We start from the raw sequence: 22903 nt of genomic DNA on the forward strand, positions 1-22903 counted from the left end.
CCTCATATTTCCTCCACTACCTTCGTGCATATGATCTCTCATGCACACTTATGTAGATTAGAGAATACTAGAGAAAAATAGGATTAGGAGGCAATCACAATATGCTTGCTTGCTTGCGGGGAAGAACCAAGGTGGTGGATGAACCCGCTGCTTCATCAGCGAGATGAAGACGATTAACGCTACTTATCGGCTATGGTAAAGTCAGACGGCCCGATGGGGGAGTTGGTAGCAGAAGCTAGACATTTGCTAGCGGCCCAACATGAAAAGAAAAGAAGCGGATTGACGTGGCCGCAGTCATTCGACCTCCCCATGCTATCTGAGTGGATGCACCTCACCCTTCCACTGGCTATGCGGGGACTGGACCAATGTGATCTCGCCTTGATATTGGCGGTCTGGCTTATGGAGAAGAGACCAACTGTGGTGTGGCCTTCTCCAACCAAGAGTCACACCAAAATTCAAATATTGCAATGGTACCACGTTGAACACAAATATCGCATAGACTAGCTTGTAGAGCGGCATCCCTCCCACTTAAATAACAACTTTGTTCTCATGTTTCCCTTGGCACACAATGTAGGCCAATGATAGGTTCCTATAATGAAGAAGAGTGTCCAAAAGCACGATATTCAAAATTAGTTCCTCTAACAAATGAGTGTATGAAAGCATAATACTTCTAGAACTAACATTGTACATACACAATCTAATTTTTAGGAGGACGAGATATTCATTATGAATACCTAAATCAGTACTAAGGGCTACACATTTTAGTATTCCTAATTCTTATCTTTATCCATGGAACTTATGCAAATGATATAAACAAATGTCAACTAGCACTAAGCTTAGTGACATTTTGACTATCTTAAGGTGCTCATTCATCACCAACCTTGCCATTTTTTTAGAGAGTATCACTTCAAGCTCACTCACTTACCTTAACCACATACACAAATGTAACTGTAATACCTAATCACTCTTAATCCTATGATCGACTGCCTACAAAGACACTCCCTCTCTCTGGTCGTACGATGATCGACTCTCAAAACAACAAAATAACAATGAAGGACAGAGTACTCTAAAATAAAATTATATTAAATTAATACACTTATCGTTTCTTTTACAATGGCTTGTACCCCTTTTCATAGGTGGCACAAGAAGTTCTCTCCAAGAAACCTCAAAACTGCCTTTCGGCAAGAAACATAAAACAACAGTTATAATTACCTAATTTTTACTTGGCCTTTTACAACTATTGAGCACCTCTCATGCTTTTGCAAGTGTCACCAAAGCAATGTCAAGCAAGATGCCCTTCATAACCTTATAAGAAATATGATTGCCTTTGCCATGGATACCACAAAGGTGAAAGTATTTTTTATGGCAATCTACATATCAAAATGTGTAATAAAGTACACGGACAAGAGACTTCTCTAATACTTATTGATTGGCAGAATATGGCAGGGGGAAAACGCATAAAATCTGTAGCTACATCAGGAAAAACAAAAATAAATAAATCTAGGGAGAGCAGAAGAGAATGTTTTCAGTAAAAATGCTTTAATTTCAAATAATGTGAGACTAGAAGTCAAGCTTTAGAAACATTCATGAAGATTTGACTGAATATTTCTCCTCCTAAATTCAATGAAGGTCACATGAAAGCATCAAGAGTAATGATGAGAACCGTCCAGATAAAGGGTCTGCTACAGCTACATACACTCCGACATGAGATCAGAGCATTCTACCCAGTTGTTACCATAGCTTTTGAGAGTATGTATTATGGCAGAAATAGTTTAGAATCACAAGAGAATCCAAAGTTTACATTAGCATTGCCTGTAAATTGGATCCCAAATATTGTTATAGATAGATAATATTGAGAGAATCAAAATTATACACCATTTACTCATTCAAAGTTGCACTAGCATTGTCAATCGATCCCAAAGTACGGCTATAAAATTTGCTAGCTAGCACAATTGAATTGGGGAAGAGCAAGTTTAATTGCCAGAGGATTAAAGCAGAGCACACAGGCCTGAACATGAAAGGAAGTTGCTCATCCAGAAAAGAGACTTAGCTGAAGGTCTGTCTCCGAGGAATCATTCTCAGCTTCATCAAGATTTATGATAATGCTACTACTATTGGGGGCCTTTTGAAGCCTTAGGATCCCATTCTTTCCACAATTGGTAGAAGCAGTAGCCGTAGTATAATTAGAAGTAACAGTGTTGTTACGATCAGGAGCATCTGTCTCACTACATTCAGCTGTTGCTTGCATGGCGACCTGAATTCCAACACATTAGTTATCACACCATCTTCTATATATCTATAATATATATATAATAATTGACATCCCTACTAAAATATGTTCACAACAAGATAACCTACAGGGGTAAGTCTTGCAAAAACCTAAAAAAGTAATCCTTGCTGCTCAATTATGAATTTTCCTTGCTTTTCTTTCAAAATTAATCTATTGCTCATGCATTAAATTAGTATATCGGTCAATAATTTGATAACAGTAGTTATATAACTCCGTTTTTACCTGAAACCTTAACATTTCATTTGTCTCCGCAAGCTCTTGGCCCTAGTTAAGTATATACAAGCCACAAGAAAGCCCAAAACATACACGTTATATAGAGTAATTTTGAGCTGGTTGAGAGAGAATTATTAATAAAATTTTCTTTTGTTATTCATGAAACAGATTAGAAAGTACTCAGAGTTCACCTTCACACGCAGGGCTTCTATCTGCTCCATCACCTTTCTTGTCTGTTTTCAAATACAAAAAAAGTCTCAAGAGTTATCATGATGATATGGGTTAATCACGTTTCTTGAAGGAATTAGAATTTGTATATACAATATGCATTATAAAACCAAAGGTCTACACAATCACATAAATCCCTCTACCTATGTATCTATCTACACATAGATTTTGCGTCCAAAATGTGTCAATCTACTAAGGTTTTGCAGCCCAGTCGTTGATTGAAAAGAAAAAACCGCCCATTATTGATACATACATACATACGTATATACTATATATATATATATATATATCTTATATCGATCACTTATATGAGAACATTTATACAAGTCGTATAGAAAATGTCGTTACACAGAGATTTATAGCTGATGCTAGAATGCCAAATAGTTAGTACATATAAGTAATGTATGAACCTTTGGAAATTCTGTTTTGAGCCTAATTTTGAGATTTGGCATACTATCAAAACAATCTAGGGACACTTTTTGAGTTATAATGTTGTTGGAGCATTAAAAATTTCTTTTTTTACTAAACTTTTGTTATTTTAAATACTTATTTTCCACTTAAACCAGGTAAAAGTGGAGGCCAACAATAGGCAACGGTTCGGTTCGGTTTGACAGGCTCAAAACCGAACCCTTTAAAAATGTTGAAACCTGAAACCGAACCGACAATTTTTTTTTCAAACTGTTAAACCATTAAAACTGCGGTTTCGTGGTTCGATTTTGGTTTTCAACTTAGATCAAAATTTAATTTTTTAATTTTTAAAATTTTAAAATTTAATTTTTTTAGTTTTAAAATTTTAATTTTTTCGTTTTAAAAATTTGAATATTTTTTAAAATTTAAAGATGTTCTTGAAAATGAAAAGATTGTTTAAAAACAGTTTTTAAAAATTGTTTTTAAATAAATAAAAAAAAACAAAAACAAAAAAAAAAAAAACCGTTAAACCATTTAAACGATGGTTGCCGATTGTTAGTGGGGCCCCTAAAATAGGTTGTCTTAGGGAAAATGTGGAGTGGCTAGATTCTGAGAGTTTCCAAAAATTCTAGTGAGGATCCACTTCCTACTCTGTTCGCCCAATTAGGCAGCCAAAGAGTCCGTCCGTCCGTTCCAACCGAAGATGGAGGAACACTTACATTGTGCCTAGGACTTTGCCCAACTCTACTATTTGAGACACACTTGCTCGCACTTCTAACCCTCTTTAGTGAGTGGGAAAAAAGTGCATCTTAAGCCATGGTGTACAAAATAATAAGGTCAAGGATCTTTGGAGAAAAATGTATTATGGTCTCATCCAAAAGATGTAAGAAGAATCCAGTTAAGAAAGAAGGTACACGGTGAAAGGCAGGCCCATACATAGGGAGTGTAGTACGAGGGTTAAAAGCCAAATACCCCTCATAGGGAGAACAACCTATAGATATAATGCGGCAATTAGCGAACGAAAGAAGGTGTAATGGCTTAAACCACCAGCATGCAATGCAAACCTTGACGGGTCTCATATCGACCTATTGAAGAACCCAAGGAACAAAAAGGTTACTTTATCCTCAATTCTCTTGGGCTCTCCTACGGAACCTTAATAAATTGTCCATTTTGTTGATCGAAAAAAGACATTCACATAATTTGAAGGGTTAGCAAGTAGGTATGGGCCTGGTTCAGTTCAGTTTTTTCCTTTTTTGCCTCGAAACAAAACCAATCCATTTATAGATAACCACCACGAAATGAAACAATTTACGGACTCCCAAGCCATTTAAACCAAACCATTTAGGGGAAAGCCAAATCAAAACCAAACATAACCAAACCGTTTACAAATCTCAAATCCAAACATAGCCAAACTATTTAATCACAAATCTCAACCAAACTAAACCAAATCATTTAAGTCAAATTAATTAAAACTAAAAACCATTGAAAATTAAATAAGCATTCAAGTTGAATGGATTAAATCAATAAACAAAAAAACATGGATTAAATCATTAAGTTAATTAATCTATTAAAGTATCAGAAATAAGCAATTTAAGTTGAATGGACTAAATCATTAAACAAAAAAAAAGGGTTAAATCATTAATTTAATCTATCTATTAACCTCCCCAGCCCCTCTTCCATTCCTATCACCTTCTTTCCACCCTACCACCACCATCGCCATCGCCATCACCACCCTGAATCGCCCACTACTCGAATGTAAAGATAATGCCTACCTAAACCAAACCATATGACCAGAAAACAGTCCCTCAGCGAGTATCTCCTCCAATGTATCCACAGCGGAGTAGTGTGTCTTGAAGGCCAACCTAATTATGTTGGAGATCGGAACCTTCTCGAGCAGGCCCAGTGTAGATCGTAGAATCTAGTGGGACTGCGTGTTCTTCAAGCCCACAAAGGCAGGGATAGAGCAATTAAGAAATACTTGGTTTAATAATTCCTTTTGGAGGGTTGGAAGCGATAGAATTGCCCAAGACATTGGAAGCAATATTAATAATAAGAAAGAAGAGTCACTTATAAATACTTTATTTTTGAATCATTACTCAGTGTTAGCTACCACCTTACCCCTTGACAAAATGGCTTTTCCTTCTTTTGCCACAAGCCATGGGTTGCAAGCAAATAGCATTGGCAAAAGCAAACCTAATATATATGGGACATGGGTCACATTGCCTAACGTGTATATCTCTTTCATAATATTTTACATGCATCACAAGATTAGATTTTTTTATAGACCTTTCTTTCTTGTTTGAGCATACTCAATTGCCTCAATCATCCCTCCATCACGATTCCTCTCAGTGATCTTACTCAAATTCATACCATTTCTTTCAATCAATGGATAAATTTATGAGTGTATCCTAGCAAGTTCACATTGATGATATGTAACCATAAACCTTATGTTTTTAACCTTGAGATTTAGTACCTTTGAGAACCAAACAACTATACTACTTTTGGGTTTTGATAGGATCGCACAAAAATTAAATGTGCATCTATCAAAAAGAAGTTTTGGAAGGGAAATTTATAATTAAACCTTTTGTGAATGTCATGGGCTCCTCTAAATGATACACAATGTGATCTATCTCAATGACACATTCACCAATATTTGAGGTCGTCATAGAATCAGCAGATTGTGAGCCTTTTTTGAATGTCACTATGGATAAATCATGTGCTCCTGTCTATGCCACACAATGTAATCCATCCAAAGGACAAATCCACAAAGATACGAGTTTAGTGGTGTGGGGATTAGTCGAAGGACTCTTGTTTGAAAGGACATAGCAAGGCAAAGGTTAGACTGCAAAACCTTTTGTATTGCATCGATTGCCTTTATCACAAGGATAGGGCCAATATCAACATGGTTTTTAACATGGTCATTATAATCATTAATTAGGATGAATTTGGACCAGTAAATGGAAAGGTGAATTTGACTTGCCAAACATGACTTGATCCACGGTGCATCTAAACTTGCCACCAATACACACATCATATAAATTGTGTGATATAGTTCAGTTAATGAACAAGATTTGCCAAATTTTGTTGCAAATGAGGATTTGTAACAAAATTAGGATAACACTGTTATAAAGAGGAAAGTACACTGCCTATCATTATATATGGAGGAATGAGCACCATTGCAAGTTTATGTGTTAATGTGACGTCTTAAAATTCTACTTTTTGGCAATAAATGGTCCTAACAAATTCTCAACAACTAGGCATAATTGAGGACCTCATAAATATGTCATTAATATAAAGTTTGTTTTGCATAAACTTCAATTGATATAGAGTCAAATTTGCAAGTTTGTCTAATGATTATTAGCGTTAATGAAATCTAGGAACAGGAAAGTGTCTTAAACATTAAACTTCCATCATGATGAAGTTTCCTTTTCTTTATCTAATGGTAATACATCTCCATACTCTCTGCCTAGTCATCATCCACTTGAAATTTCCCTCCAGCTTTAAACTAGGACATATAATCCCTACCAAATCTTACTTTTTGGTGTATATAGATAAGCTAAGCCCAAGAATGTATTGTGTTGATTAACAAACTTTGTATCTATTAAGATTAACTTTATTTAATGGCGATGCATTTTCATATTGTTTGACTAATATCCATCCACTTGAACAATTTCTAACGATTCATTTGACAACCTCTCTCCATTATTACATTAGGAAATGTTGTCCTTAACAGTTCTTACTTTTGAGAGCATTTAGATAAGCGAAGTCTAAAAATGATATTTTATCGACTAACAACTCTTTGTGCCTATTAAGATTAGCTTGAAAGATAATAATATAGAGATCACAAGAAATTATTTTGCATAGTTTTTATCAACCTTATATTTTAATGCGATTATCATGTAATGAATATCTCACCTTCATTGCATTTACTCGAGATATGCCAATTTCCAAATCTTTTTCTAACTTGTTTAAATCCTGGAGTAGAAGCCGTTCTAAATTATGTCCAAGCATGTTTCTGTATTCAAATTGAAAACACATTCGTCTTACTTCTCTCATATTCAATGAATTGGTTACTATAGATAAGATAGTGCACCTGTATTTGTCTTCCAATATAGTTAGCTGCTGCTTCATCTGGGTTGTTACGTGCTCCAAATACTAAAATCAAAATGTATTCAGTTAAAAGTATAAAATGTATATCCTTCATATAATTTATAAAAACATCACATCAGATAGAGATACACATATCTTCTAACATTAGTAAAGTGAGACATTTCTTGCTTTTATACGTTATGGCTACACTCATAAGCTATTGATATTCGAAAATTCAGTATATAAGTACAATGGTCCAGTGCTGAAGCTTTTGCTTTGCAAAACTTACATTGTGTTTGGATGTTCAGCCTGGATTCTTGTCGATACATATGCATTTTTGTATATTTTTACACATACATACATCATATTAACGTTTTCTCATGTGGATGGATATCTTTAAAGTCATTACTAAAAATCAATCACTACTGATTTGTATGATCGTAGGTGCTTAATGCCTTAAAAGTCATTATTAAAAAACAATCACTAGTGATTTGTATGACTGTAGGTGCTTACAATGTGTTGCACATGTATAATATTACATAGCGCAGCATCAACCAGGTAAACGTGTATGATTTGAGTTAAAGTGAAAATTCTCATAGTATTGTGATGTTGGTGGCTAAAGGATATTGTATGTCCAAGTTCATATAATATATTAAATGGAAAATTATTAGTGGGATAAAATAAAATTCAAAGAATGTTGTGTTCAAAAACATGTAAAGAATATTTAAAAGCTGTCTAATTGAAACTTCATCGCAATACCAAAAAAGTGCCTAATTGATTTTCACTCTATTCCATACCTATTGCATCTTGTTGAGGAGATGGGTCTTCCCTAGAGAACACCCCAACAAGTAAAACTCCAAGCAAGAAACATCAGAAGAACACACTCTCCTATAAAGACACAATATCCAAATTCTTGCTGAACACTTGTCCCTTGCATCTTATTGAGGAGATGGATCTTCCCTAGAGAGTTACCCCAACTAGTAAAACTCAAAGTAACCAACAAAAGCTGTCCAAATTCTTGCTAAACACTTCCCACCAATAACGTGACTTAAGTAATCTCCATAAGTTTATCACTATGTTATTTTAACCATGAAGTGGCATGGAACAACTGGCATAGCTTGTTGGCTATAATTTGTTCATTCTTACAGATTTGGCGCCACTAACCATGTTCCAATTTTATAAATGATTTATATGTGTACAATGATGGAAAAGTCAGCCAATTATGGACAATCTTCGATTTTATACCACATTTCCCTTTAAGAGGACCATGGTGTATACATATTTACTCCCATATTGAATCTAATGGCCATCAACTATCAATCCTTGACTTGGTATACACAATTTTTAGAAATAAAATATGAAATTTAAGGTTCTTTGATCCACTAATGTAGAAGGGAAAATGGCACTATTGTACTTCTCAAATATACATCCCAAAGGATGGTGGTGCCAAAACCAAAGAAATTCGATTTTATGCATTTGTGTACTTATTTGCCAGCCTTTTTGTCCATGTTTGCACATTGTTGATTTCCTTGGTAATATGTGAATCTACAAATTCAGTATACTCAAACCTCCCAATGAAACATTTGTGTACTTATTTGCCAACATTTTTGTCCATGGTTGGGCATTGTTGATTTCCTTGGTAATATGTAAATCTACAAATTCAGTATACTAAAACCTCCCAACAGTTTCATTGGAGAGTATTTATCTCATGAGGACAATCTTTAACCTTTACCTACATGTTTTACCTTCCAAAACTGCTTGGAGGTATCTCACATGATGTTTTTAATCACAAATGAACAGCATATATCTATGACAATTCGTTGGAAGAGTGTCCATGTTTCAATTTTCTAAATAAGATATAAACAGTGAAGTGTTAATATCAGACTATATATATCCAAGTTGTAATCATGCCATAAAAGAAATTATATACTTACAATCCATATGACTTAGAAGGATCACCTGTACGGAACTATGAAGGAAGCTAAGATTAGAATGGCTTTAGCCTACAATGGCGTGTTCATAGAATCTCTTTTATAAAATTACACAATTATGTGGAAGATATTGTAGCCTAAATTGTGATCATATCTGAAATTGTCTTTTGTGCTTGACAAGTAATTAAGTATAGAACGTAATTAAATTCTGAGGACAACAAAGGGCTAAGGACCAAGTTTAATGAGCCTACTCTAGAGGTTTGAGGCGGCCAGAAATCTTTGCCTTATCTGCGTTTATGGAGATGAATGCCTTTTAAGGATCTTAAGTAAATAACACAATTAGAGAGTCAAAAGAGCCCAAAAACAATACATAGGGATCTTAAGATTGCTTCATTTATTCTTAAAAAAACTAACGCATGGAAATAAGAAAAAAGCTAGCTTAGTGTCTGTCTAGACAGAATCAAAGCAGGAAACCCTACTCCAATACTGGGAGGAATTAGGGGAACCTCTTATTAGAACAATGAATGCCCAAATAAAAGATGGGGAAATTCAGCTTGATCTACATATGATGTATACACTAAGAGTCAAGGACCTAGGTTTATTCAGAGCAAAGAAACTACCTTGAATCCAACCACATAAATGTATTTAAAACCGACGCAAGTTCTGTGGACTCCATCCGACATAGTGTAGATGCCCAAGACCAAGAAGTGTCAGTAGGGCTAGAGAACCGCCCAGAGCTTGAGTTCTACTGAAGGGAGTGAAATTCAGGAACAGCCTTCATGTACCAAGTGTTTAAGGACACAGTGTGAAATTACTCGAATCTTTACCTGAGGGCCAAGGTGAGAAAACTCCCCTAAAACAACTGGATAAGCATGCAGCCCCAAGTCCATTGATAATTAAAAACGACCTAAGTTGTGAGCAGCGTTTCTATAGTTCTACGTTTGAACAACAAATCAAAGCAAAAAGATAAGCATACCTCACTATTTGTTGCTCCTCGATTTCTCTGCATGGTTTTGCAATGGTTCCTGTATCTCTCGAGTGTTTGCATCATTCTGCTCCACAATGAATGAACACAAACTCTTAGTGGCAGAATAACACGATGAAAATAAGCGTATCCAACAAATTATACTATTATATGCCTCTATAATTAAAAGAATTCTCTTATGCATCTACGAGAATAATTTTTTGTAAATGAACAAAGAAAAACAAAGAGAAATCATGCATGCATCTTTTCCACTCTTAAAAAGTATGGATAGTTTATATACTTTAATGTTTCATTAAGAGTTTCATGTATGTCTAAGCTGGATATGTTGAATTCATCAAATTTACTGAGGTGCATTGGATCTATCAAATTTACACAGTAACATTGAATTCATCAAGTTCACAGAGTTGGATTGCATCCATCAAATGTACACGGGAACATTGTATTCATGAAGTTTACAGAGTTGGATTGAATCCATCAAACTTACAAAGTAACATTGAATTCATGAGTTAAAGTAACATTATGTTACTATTATGATTTTGGGGCCACGAATAAAGTATTTCTAGGTAACGTTTGCCTTTTGAAACTATAGTAAGTAAAACTATTAAATTCGTACAAGATCTACATCTAGATCCATTTGATCCAATATGCATTATAAATATCATGTTATTTCAGCTTTTCTTTATTTTATTTTATTTTCCAAAACCACATTGTTCAATGTCTTGATATCAATTTATCTACATAATAATATGATCGTATAATATTGTTGTTTACTAATCCTTTGAGCAATAAATAATATTAATTCATTATCCATAAATTCATATAATTAGTAAGAATTTTTTCAAATACCATAAACCTCAACTTTGCTATTAGTCGGCTTTTACTATATAACTGTTCATGGTATAGAGGAAAATTAGTTTGATTTGACAGTAGGCTCGTGTAGAGTGATTTCTCATGCTACATTTGATTCTACAACTTGTGCGAATTGTTATGCAGCTAACAAGAAGAAGTTGTTTGAAGCAAATATACCATATTTATGTAAATAACCATGACGATTAATCTTTGCTTCTGCTCCACTGGTGGTAGAAGTACATAGGAAAACACAGTGTGAGTGTGGGTGTCGTTGCTAGGCTACATGAAAGTACCTACTATTCCAGTCAGAAGAGTTTTGGGCAATCCATTTAAGTCATATTACGGGATTTGATCGCTTTAAGTCTGTTTCTGTCTCATCATATTACGAGATTTGCACAATCCAAATCAGTTTCTTAGGTATGACCCCTTGAAGTCTGTTATGTCTCATCATATCGTGGGAACGGCCCAGTCCATATCGGTTTCTTAGGTATGATCTCCGACATGTTTGATATGTCTCATCATATTACGGGATATGCATTCCATAATACATTGATGCTTTTTTTACCTTTCTAACATGAATGTCTTCCGTTGGGTTTTACCTAATTCAAATGATTTTTGAACTTAACACCAAGCCATTTTGAGGTCAAATATACCCACTTACTAACCCTAGTCCACGGCATATTGCCTGGTTGATGGCAATGCACTGTTTTGGTTGTCTCTGCTCGACTGCAACTTCAAACAATCACATGAAATGATCCTCAAGAAGCATGATACAAGTCTCGTGATCAAGGTTGTAGATACATTGTACCACTATTACATCAAGAACCAATATTCAAATTTGCATCAATCAGAAAATATCAATATATAATGACAATGGTCATGGCAATGCACTTTTCTATTGGCCTTCCGTTACGAGCGCAATACCAAATGCTTGACTGCAATGTCATTATACATCATAACTTAAAAGAATCACATGAGATGATCCATAAGAAACATTATGTACGTTCCAGATGAGATCAAGGTTGTAGATATCGTGTATCGCTATTACATTGACAATCAATATTCAACATTGCATCAACCCGAAACATCATATACTAAGAATGGTTTCAACAATACATTGTGCTAACGTTCCGATACCAGCACAATATTGAATATTACAACTGCAACTTCATTATCCATCATAACTTCAAACAACCACATGAGAACATGTTCAAGAAGCCTGATATGGGTGTCATGATCAAGCTTGTACATGCATTGTAGCACTACTACATCAAGAATCAATATTCAACCTTGCATCAACTCAGAAGTATCATATAATAAGAATGGTCATGAAAATCTGAATCCTTCCCTTACTAACACAATACCAAATGCTCGACGACAAGTTCATTATCCATCATAACTTTAAGCAATCATATAAGGTGATGCTCAAGAGAAATGAGGTCAGTCTCATGATTGAGCATGAAGATACCTTTAGTACTACTGCATCAACAATCAAATTTTAATCTTGCTTCGATTGGGAAGTATCACATAACAAGAATGGTCATGGCAATGCAATATGTTGCCTTTCTATTACTAGCACAATACCAAATGCATGACTGCCAACTTCATTACCCATCGTCACTTCAAGAAATCTTTGAGAAGCATGATATAAGTCTCATGATCGAGATTGTTTTAGCACATCAAAAAGCAATGCTCAACCTTGTATCGATACAAAAGTATCATATAATAAGAACAGTCATAGCAATGCATTATGCTTGCTTTCCGTTCCTAAACAAATATGCCAAATGCTTGACTACAACCTTATTATCCATCATAACTTCAAACAATCTCACTAAGCAGTGCTTGAGAAACATGATGTAACCTCATGATCAAGCTTGTAGCTACCTTGTATTTGCATCACATTGAAAATCAATATTCAACCTTGCATCAATCAAGAAGAATCATAATAAGAATGATCATGAATATGCATTGTCTTGCGTTTCCATTACTAACACGATACCCAAATGCTTGACTACAGTGTCATTACCCATCATTAGTTCAAACAATCACACAAGGCGATCTTTGAGCCTCATGATCTAAGTCACAATGATCAAGCTTGTAGATACCTTGTAGCACTATTGCATCAAGAATCAATAGTCAACCTTGTATCAATTGAGAAGTATCATATAATAAGCATGTTGATGGTAATGCACTATGTTGCATTTCAGTCACTAGCACAATTCCCTATAAGTAACTACAACTTCATTTTCCATCATAACTTCAATCTGTCTTAGGATTAGTGCTCAAGAAACATGATGTAAGTCTTATAATTGAGCTTGTAGCCCTACTACATCAATTGATTGGGAAGAGTCATGTACAATAAGAATGCATCTATGCTCTACCTTCGATATCCATCATGTAGTCGTGAATGGCCTAGATTTTTGCTAGCTTGTATTGTTACATAGATAATTAAGAGAGAACCTAAGAACTAATTAGAACCCATCACATAGTAAGGATGGCAGACTATAACTTCAATATCCATTGTGTAGCTTCAAAAACAATTGAGGTTTATCTATTGTTACATATATTACAAATCATATATAGTCTACATATAGTATACAACTTATGATGTTTTTCATCAAAGTTTGTCACTTTATTGTCACAAGGTGTAACTTACCTAAAACTAGGCCAAAGTCTAGGAAACCATGATAATTAAGCATGTCATAACATTGAAGGTATTTTCACAAATCTTGACTATAAAAAAGAAACGTTAACATGAGTTCAATGCAAAAGAAGTTGAAGTACTTGAAGGTGCCAAGTCATTGAGTCATAAATTAAATGCACAAGAATCCATCAAAGAATCTAGTCATGTATTATTTGTCCAACAGAGATACCCTCTGGAGTTGCTAGTATATTCTTAGTTACCTAGGTACTTGGGAATCTAGAACATATCGTTTTAAAATAGGAGATCGTTGCCTACCTATGATTCTTCCCCGAAGGCATTTGTTTAATTGTTTGTATGGTTCATTGCTTCATTATGTTTGTAGTAATCAGTGTAATCTCCCTTCAAGTGCAAGTTTCACTTTCACTGTTGTAACGACATATTCGCATTCTTTTGCCCACACCGAAAGTTGACCATTGGGGCAACATAAAAAAGACAAAGACAAAGAGAAACCCACAATAGGATAGTTTAAATAATAAAAGTGAAATAGTTAAAAGTTACATGATATTAGTCTTTTATAGGTTGTTGGGATGTTATATTGGTTCGGAAGTGTTGATCAGATAAGAAAAATGGTTAAGAGATGTGCATTCATTACACAATCATCACTTTAAAAAATAGTTCATCTAAATCCTTAATTATTTAAAAACTCTCTGTTATAGATTCCCAAGCACCTAAGTATCTAAGGATCTTGTAGTAACAAAACATCCAATCTCATTGGGCAACTCAATTGGACACAAGAGACACACAGGATATTTGGGAGTTTCAAGCTCTTTTATGTCTTTATGCCCTCCAACATAAACCACCAACAATGAGCCATTTTCTAGTATAGATGAGACGATACTAACAGGGATGATGGAAGTGATGCCTTCAAACTAGGTGAGTGTACATGGAGTGCTCGCCACAAGTTGAAGTATGATTTGTGACCGACAACAATGATGGTGGTGATGGTATCATACCATCAATCATTCATGTAGAGAGTATTGGATACCAAGTTTTTTTCTCTCTTAACTTATAATATTATATTAAAAATATGCTCTCAAGATCCTATATCATTAAGTGTATGTTGATTTAGTATAGCAATGTCGTTGGGAGGACTGAAAATCCTTTGGGCAGTGGTTCAAAACCACTCCTAAACCGTGAATTATTAGGTTCAAATGTAAATTATGCAAGTGTAACTAAAACCTGAAACCTCTTTGAGTTAGAGCCACAAAGCTCTTTATATGTCCTTAAGTTGCTTTTTCGGGCAGTGGTTCAAAACCACTCCTAAACCGTGAATTATTAGGTTCAAATCTAAATTATGCAAATGGAACTAAAACTTGAAACCTCTTTGAGTTAGAGCCACAAAGCTCTTTATATGTCCTTAAGTTGCAAGAGCGAAGCAGAGAAAATGCGGCAAAGCCACTAGTGTTCACGGGAATGCATACACGAAGGCGAGAAAGCGCTGTAGCTTTCGGAGACAAGGTCGTTCATGTTCCCATCTGTGTGATGTGGGTGCCACAGTACATGCTAACCTCGCATAACTTCTCCAAGAACTTTCCATATAAAGGGATTCCGCTTTTTAATCATACTCCTGGCAACCCGTAGATTATGAGCAAGGTATCATCCAATCAGGTTAGGAATCACGAAGGCTGGAAAAGCTCGGTCGCCAAATCTCAGGGCAATCTGCATTGATGTAACGACAGAGATGGACCTACGATAACTAAACGACCTGAATAAACAACCCAACGATTAGATTCTCACGGAAATCGTCCCTCTTTAACCTCAACACCCTCCCAAAAGGATTCGTAAGGTCCATTATTGATATCTCTCATTGGATGTCCACGTATACTTTTATCTATAAGGACATCCATGGCTTCTTCCCTAATCCTCGTTCGCTGCTACTAACGCAGTCTCTGTTGATTTCTTTGAGACCAAAGCTTCGCTTCTTCTCGATAGAATCATCAGGAAGCGAATCCAGGTTTTCTCTACTCATTCAAATAGGCTAAGGCCTTTTCAGTAAGTAATTCTAATTAACATAAAAGATGCCGCCACATTGCCACTATCGACATCCTAATTCCACCAATAAAGTCGTTGACTAGGGGCTTGGCACGGATGCTATCATCGCTGATAATGAGCATGCCATAAATTTGAAATTTTCCTTCAATAATTCAAGCAATATAGAAGAGGGCCATGAAGATGCAGGATAATCAGGTCGATAAAGAATGAGGCAAGAAAGGCCGCTTGCAAAAAAGCATAAAACAATTGTGTGGGGTAAAATTAGAGGATGGCCAAGCAATAAATCAGGTCAATGATTGAGTGATCATTGAGCCAATAATCGATAATTGTTAGTTGAGAGGCAAGTAATCGCAGCACCCTAGCCCAATTGATAATTGACAACTGAGAGTCCAGCCATTGCTAAGTGATAAGTGGGCCGAAGGTTCATTACCGATCCTCAAGATGATCAGAGAGTCAAGCAATCACCAATATTCAATTATAAGAGCAAAGGATTGTCAATTATCAATATTCATCAAGCTAAGTGAAGTTGACTGATGGTAAATGAAGCAGAGAACCTAACAATGGTCGATCAATATTGAACTGTAACTAATAACTGAGGGATCACTGACTCGCCTACTCTTCATAGATGGAGACTATTGATCGTTCTTTCAAAGAGTTGAAAAGGTGGGAATGATGCTTCATCTATTGGAAAATGCAAATTAGGTATAGTAACAACCAACTTTAATGGTAGTTGTAGCATGGTTACCATAGCAATACACCACAAGATATGGAGAGAGCCTCACATTTGTGGCACTAGAGGTTGCATAAATAGGGACTGACATTCGTGGCACTAGAGGTGCATATACATTTCCATCATTGACTCTTCTAACGAATATGTAATGTCTTTAATTATTTATAAAGTCGATTTATAAACCTTGATCTTAGAGTTAACCCTCTCAAAAATATTTGGAGGGTTAACCTTAGTAAAGATTATATAGTAAGATCGCGTGGCACCCGTGCAAAGGTTGCGAAAAAGAGCTTCTTGCACCTTTTTTCTACTTTTATGTCTCATATTTTAGCTTTAAACTGTACGTATTTTAAAGGTTTCGCGAATAATTTTAGTTCACTTATTTGCTATCTATCTATACATAGAGAGAGAGAGAGAGAGAGAGAATATGTAATGGTTTTTATTATATATAAAGTCGATTTATAACCCTTGATCTTGGAATTAACCCTCTCAATATCTTTAGATACTTAGCTTTGGTAAAGATTATGCAATAAGATTCTGTGGAATCCGTGCGAAAGTTGCAAAAAACCGCTTCTTGCACTGTTTTTCTACTTTTGTATCTCATATTTTAGCTTTAAATTATTGGCATTTTAAAGGTTTTGGGTAAACAATTTTAGTTCAGTTATTTGCTCATCTATCAGAGAGTGTGTGTGTGTGGGTGAGAGAGAGAGATTACCGAAAGATATGTGTGTGTGTGTGTGAGAGAGAGAGAGATTACCGAAATAAATATGTGTGTGTGAGTGTGTGTGTGTGTGTGTGTGAGAGAGAGAGAGAGAGAGAAAGACTATTGATAATGGAAGCATCATTAAACTACTCATACACTTTATTTCCTGTATTAGTAGTACGTATGGAGAACAGTTACACTGTTGCTTTTCCAAATATATCTAGATATCGAAGCATCATAATTAAACTAATCACCACACTATTCTATATGTAGCTACATATTAAACACTGTTAGACAATTACGTTTTATGATCATATATCTATACATATTGCTAAATATTGGTGCATCATTAGACTTTAACTTTTCCATTAATATTGGGGCGTCCTGATTAAATCAATAGTCCTTTATAAGCACAATTTATGAACTAGGCATATAATATTAATTCTATTCTAATGAATGTTCAACATTTAACAATGATAACTGGGCATTAAAATGCTACTTCTCTACATAAACTAGCTAGATACTAAAGCAACCATTAAACATAAGGGGAAATTCATATATCTAAGAAATCTCATATTGCCTATTTTGGAGATTCCCTTTCATGAAAAATGAGCATTACTAAGGATATGATTAAGCAAACATCCTAACCATGAGCACATGAAAGAATGAGCCTCTAGTAAGTATAGCTAATTAGGGAATCCGGCTTCCAATAAAAACAAAGTTGAGAAATAAGAGAAGCCAATAAAAACAAAGTTGAGAAATAAGAAGTAAATTTTGATAATTAAGGCTGTCATTATCTCAAGCAGGGTATCCAATTATAAAGTAATTAATAACTATGACAATGTAATAAGCAAAACTCGTTTCTAATTATCCTAAATCAATCTTCATTAACCTCATACGTAATTGTTTTCTATGGTTTTCTTATGTATCGATGTCATAAGGAGCCTATACTTTGAGTATATATATGCATGTAAGAAATTTCGATAAATAAGTAGTTGCTTTCTCTTTTTGAAATTCTAAGACATATAAGCCTATTTTGGTAAATATCCCTAAACGTTTTTCAGGTTTTTATGGTAACTCTTGCAACATTGATGTAAACTTCATAAGGTGAATGAGAGAGGGAGAAAGGCAGTAGGCAGTGTTTTAGTTAAAGAGCCAGAGACACACATAGAGAGAGAGAGAGAGAGAGAGAGAGAGAGAGAGAGAGTATTTACTTTGAACAGAGCAAAATAATAAAATACAAGGGGGCTTTTGTATTGTCTACGTTTTATTATTTGTTCATTACTCCCATGGAAGGAATTAATGAAGAAGAAGAAAATAACACTGAACTGCCTTGTTGGAGATATAGAAGAAAAGGAAGGGTAAAAAGTGAGTAATGTACTTACTTGTTGGAGCTCGAGAACTCATACAGCTTTCCAGTGGCGGAGAAGATGATGAGTGCGATCTCTGCATCACAGAGAACTGAGAGCTGATGAGCTTTCTTGAGCAAACCATTTCGCCTCTTTGAGAAAGTAACCTGACGATTCGAAGTGTTCTCGATCCGACGAATCTGAATCTTTCCGCGATGAACTGAGCTCACATTTGCCATTAACTTATCTCCCCCCGCTAATTCTTCATTGTCTTCTTCTTCTTCTTCTGCTACTATGTCTTCTTGACCTCTCTTATTATTTCCTCCTCTTTTGGTTCCCCTATCTTTGTTGTGATTAATACTTTGAAGAGTAGTATTTACTCCTTGATCACCATTAACTACATCAACATTAATTATGTTGTTGCTGGAACTCATGATGATGCCTGCTGTATTAAAATTTCTTTGCCTTTTTTATTCCTCCTCTCGCTCAGCTTAATATGGTTATCTACTGGTTCATTGATATAGTGACTCTGAAAGCTTTTCTGATACTCAAAACATGATTATTACTGTGTTTCTGATACTTTTCGGCAGCACAGAAACGATTGTTTGCGAATTAATGTAGTTTCTTCCTTCTGCAAAAAGTCGGTTTACCCTAACTCTATTGATAATCTCACCTCTTCGTTACTTATATTTGTTGCTTCCTTGATTCAATAATATTTATTAAGAGTTAACACAGTGCTTGGAAACGGCCGTTTTGATAAAGTGTGCAGCCATTTTGATAAAGTCTTAGACACGCCCTAGATTTCAATAACGTTTCCGATCTTCGATTTGATTATAATTAGTTATGCATACATCTATGAAACTTTCAGAAACAATTACTGCCACTGCTCAGAAACGACCATTTCATTTGCAGTTAATGACGATCTTCTCTTTTGTTTGAAATTATAAGCAGAAAGAAGACCTCATCATCGCGTCCCAGCAAAGGTTAGATGTTGATTAATACAGCAGATTATAGAGTATTCAATGCCAAGGAATTAGATATGGCACCAAAATACAACCACTGATCAAATTGTTATCAAATGGGACTCTGCGCGTTCCTTAAGTGAGTATAGTACTTCAGTAAACGACGGGTTCTGATTGCTCATGCTATGATTCAACTGCTGTTTCCTCGGTGTTGAGTAAACAATCAAAACTTTTCAGTCAAATGATAGGTATCAGTCCATGTAGTGATCAGATCGGCCGTTCCGCCTTTGTGGACAGACAAGCTACAGATTTCTCAGCCTTCCTAATTTTGATGAAAAAGTTAATATAAGAGATTCAAAATGGAAGGCTCGAGGGAAAACTTGTTCGTTATTTGCGTTTTCCCTGTATCATTCCCTGCAGATAACTATAATCTGCTGTTTCTATCTTGTGCAAAAGAAGAAAGAAGAAAATCTGCAGAACAAAGGAAAACTATTAGCTCTTTGGAAAAGAAGAGGACAAAGAAAATCTGCAGAAAAAGAGGAAGACTACTAACTCTTTGGAAAAGAAGAGGTCAAGGAAAGTATGTAGAAAAGATTTAGAAGAAGACGATGAAGAAGAAAATATGGAGGGAAAAAGGATATTAAATCTGCAGAAGAAGAAAATATGCAGAAAAAAGACTAATTAGAAGAAGATGAAAAGGAAAATATGCAGAGAAGATAACCATTAATTCTGCAGAAAAAAAGGACTAATCAGAAGAAGGAAATATGCAGGAAAAAAACTATTATTTCTGTAGAAGAATAAAATCTGCAGAAAAAAAAAACGAGTATTTATATGAAGATGAAGAAAATATGCAGGGAAGAAAGACTATGAATTCTAAAGAAGAAGAAAATATGTCGAAAAAAAGACGATTAATTGTGTAGAGGAAAGATCTAGGCGAAGAAAATCTGCAAAGGAAAAAAAAGAAGCAAACTTTTGAATCGTAAAACGACGAAGAAGAGTGATTCAGAAAGAGGATATGGAAACCTGCGGGAAAAAAGCAAGAAAACGAAATACGAAGCAGAAAGGCGGAAGAAAAAAAAAAAGAAGGAAAGAGAAAATGAAGCGAAAAAAATGAAACAGCAGCAGAAGAAGAAGAAGAAGAAGAAATATGAAGCAGACACGCGTGTCTGCGGAGGAATAAGAAAACTACAGAGAAAATGAAGAGAAAAAAACAAGGCAAACGACAAAATGAAACAGCAGCAGAATCAAAAGCAGAAGCAGAAGCAGCAGAAGCAGAAGCAGAAGCAGAAGCAGAAGGAGGAGGAGGAGGAGGAGGAGGCAAGATCTGCAAAAGATTAAATGAAGAAAGAATTACTTGCAGGAAATAAAACTTAAGAAGTCCATGCTTAAGGTAATGAAGAAGAAGAAGAAGAAGACAGATATTATTGCAGAAAGGCACATGAATAAGCAGGAGAAGAAGGCAGATAAGGAGAGAGAGAGAGAGAGAGAGAGAGAGAGATCAGATTAACAGGAAGAAGGAGACAATGAAGAAGGAAATGAGGAAGAAGAAGAGGAGGAAGACAAATGAGGATGTGAAAAAATAAAAGCAGATTAGAAGAAGAAGAAAGAGAAGAAAGAGAAGGAAGATTTGCTGGAGACAGAGAGGGGCAAACTCGCAGAAGTAGGGGTTCTTCTCCGTCCATCTGATTCTACTACTACTGTTACTACCTTTTTCCTTTTTCCCTTATGTTTTTTTTTGTTTTGTTTAATAGTATTTGTTTTTTCTCTCCCCTCCCCCCCATACTTTCTCGTTTTTTTGGGCTTTCGCTTTTTATTTATTTATGTGTCTACATTTCGTTTAGGACGTGAAAGGTGCTAAAATGGAGGTGCGGGTTTTCTATGCAGATTAAATATGGAAAACGTGTGGAAATGGCGAGACAAACCCCACCACTCCCCCCCTTTCTTCTTTGTCACGTGACACTCGTCAGAAACACTATAAATGGGCATCAATATATGTATGTATATAATAAATAAATAAATAAATAAACTATACATTATTTATCTCCTCCTCTTTCTCTCTCTCTTTCTTTTATGTTCACAATTCACATTCACATCAAGCGTCCTATCCCCAAATTTCCATCATGTTTTCTTTTCCTTTTTTTCTCTGATTTCTGGTCTTTACATTTTATTGATTCGTTTTTATTTTGCTGGATGAGACCTTTGCCCCCCCCCCCCCACACAAATCATGGATTTTTGGAGGGAAGCCACGCTAAATTCAGGAGAGAGAGAGAAGAAAAAAGAAAGATGAACCAGACCCATAGGGCCATATGTATTCAAGCTAAATGTGGAAGAACGTAGATGAAACGTAAAAAAGAGTTCTATCATTTTGAAAATTGAAGCCCACTTTTTGAAGTATGTATGTATCATGATTGGCTGACAAAAACATAAAACAATAATCAAAATAGGTCGGCATGCTAAATTAAGCAGTGGAGCTAGAATTAGACCAAGCTAGAAGGTAAATATAGAAGTTTAGGGAGTGTCTTGGACATATGAATGATGTATGTATGTATATGAAGCAGATTCACAAAGTCCATATTTGGAAACGAAGCTAAATGTGGAAGTGATGTTATCCAGCATAGGCTTCAAAGTTCACATCATAAACTTCATCTTCTTCTGCCGTTTCGTTTGTCGAAGTTTTTGCTTGGCTGCCAAACTTGCCTTTCATTTTGAAAGCCCTTGATTATCTACCGCGTTTTCATGCCAACAGCAGTAGGAGAGAAGCTACTCCAGAAATATTAGGGCATAAGAAATGGAGTTCAAGAAAACCAATCTTGCTGTTTTTAATTCAACTCAGACAAAAAGATGGAGTTTGTGTCCCAAACTTGGGGATACATATGGAAAAAGTTTGTTTACAGTTAGTTATAAGCGCGTTTTTTCCATAGCCTTGCTCTCCCGAGAAAATTTACAGGGATTCTGAAGGAATACTCAGAGAGCTCCGCAGTTTCTGTTCTGTTCTGTCTATCTTATGAATCCACAACTCCAAAAACAAATCGGCCAAAGTGCGAACGGGAAAAACATGGGAATTCGGTTTGTTTTTAATTCCAATTTCTTCGGATATGGCTGCTCCTCCTGCATCTTTCCCTTGGCACTAAAAGAAAAAGCACCATAAATGTTTCTGCCCATCGCTTGTAAGAGAACAACAACAACAACAATAACAACAACAAAAGAAAGAAAGAAAAGGTATAATTTAAAAACGGGCTTCTAAATTTAGCACATTCTGTTCGAAAATTTTCCAAAGATAAACACGCTTTCGAAATGGTTGAGGGTACCAAAAGGAGGGATGTCTTTTCATCAGAGTGCCAGATACGGCGTGATGCTCTCTGCCACTATCTCTCTCTGTCTGCCACGGATTGGTTCCCTTTGTTAAACTTGCCGGGTCTTAAGTTTTAACTTTAAAAGGAGAGAATGAGACAGCCACAACGTGACAAAACATT

The 22903-nt window shown here is 35.5% G+C and overlaps 1 protein-coding gene across 2 annotated transcripts; it reads right to left on the minus strand.

The window, feature by feature from the left end:
* Nucleotides 1–1778: 1778 nt before the first annotated feature.
* On the minus strand, nucleotides 1779–19901 carry LOC147867679 (MADS-box protein SOC1-like). Of its 2 annotated transcripts, XM_087315460.1 has the most exons (7): nucleotides 18505–19901; nucleotides 10136–10211; nucleotides 7233–7294; nucleotides 7055–7154; nucleotides 2695–2736; nucleotides 2513–2554; nucleotides 1779–2254 (listed from the first exon to the last, which is right to left on the minus strand). In XM_087315460.1, the coding sequence occupies exons 1-7, from the start codon at nucleotides 18900–18902 to the stop codon at nucleotides 2030–2032; spliced, it is 945 nt and encodes a 314-aa protein (XP_087171586.1). In that variant the 5' UTR covers nucleotides 18903–19901; the 3' UTR covers nucleotides 1779–2029. The 2 variants fall into 2 exon arrangements, with proteins under 2 accessions (XP_087171586.1, XP_087171587.1); XM_087315461.1 differs by lacking the exons at nucleotides 10136–10211; nucleotides 18505–19901 and adding an exon at nucleotides 9987–10064.
* Nucleotides 19902–22903: the final 3002 nt, after the last annotated feature.

Source organism: Azolla caroliniana, unplaced genomic scaffold, assembly GCF_043228905.1.
Source record: "Azolla caroliniana isolate FFs.n. ecotype wild unplaced genomic scaffold, voAzoCaro1.0.p SCAF_2, whole genome shotgun sequence".
NCBI lineage: Eukaryota > Viridiplantae > Streptophyta > Polypodiopsida > Salviniales > Salviniaceae > Azolla > Azolla caroliniana.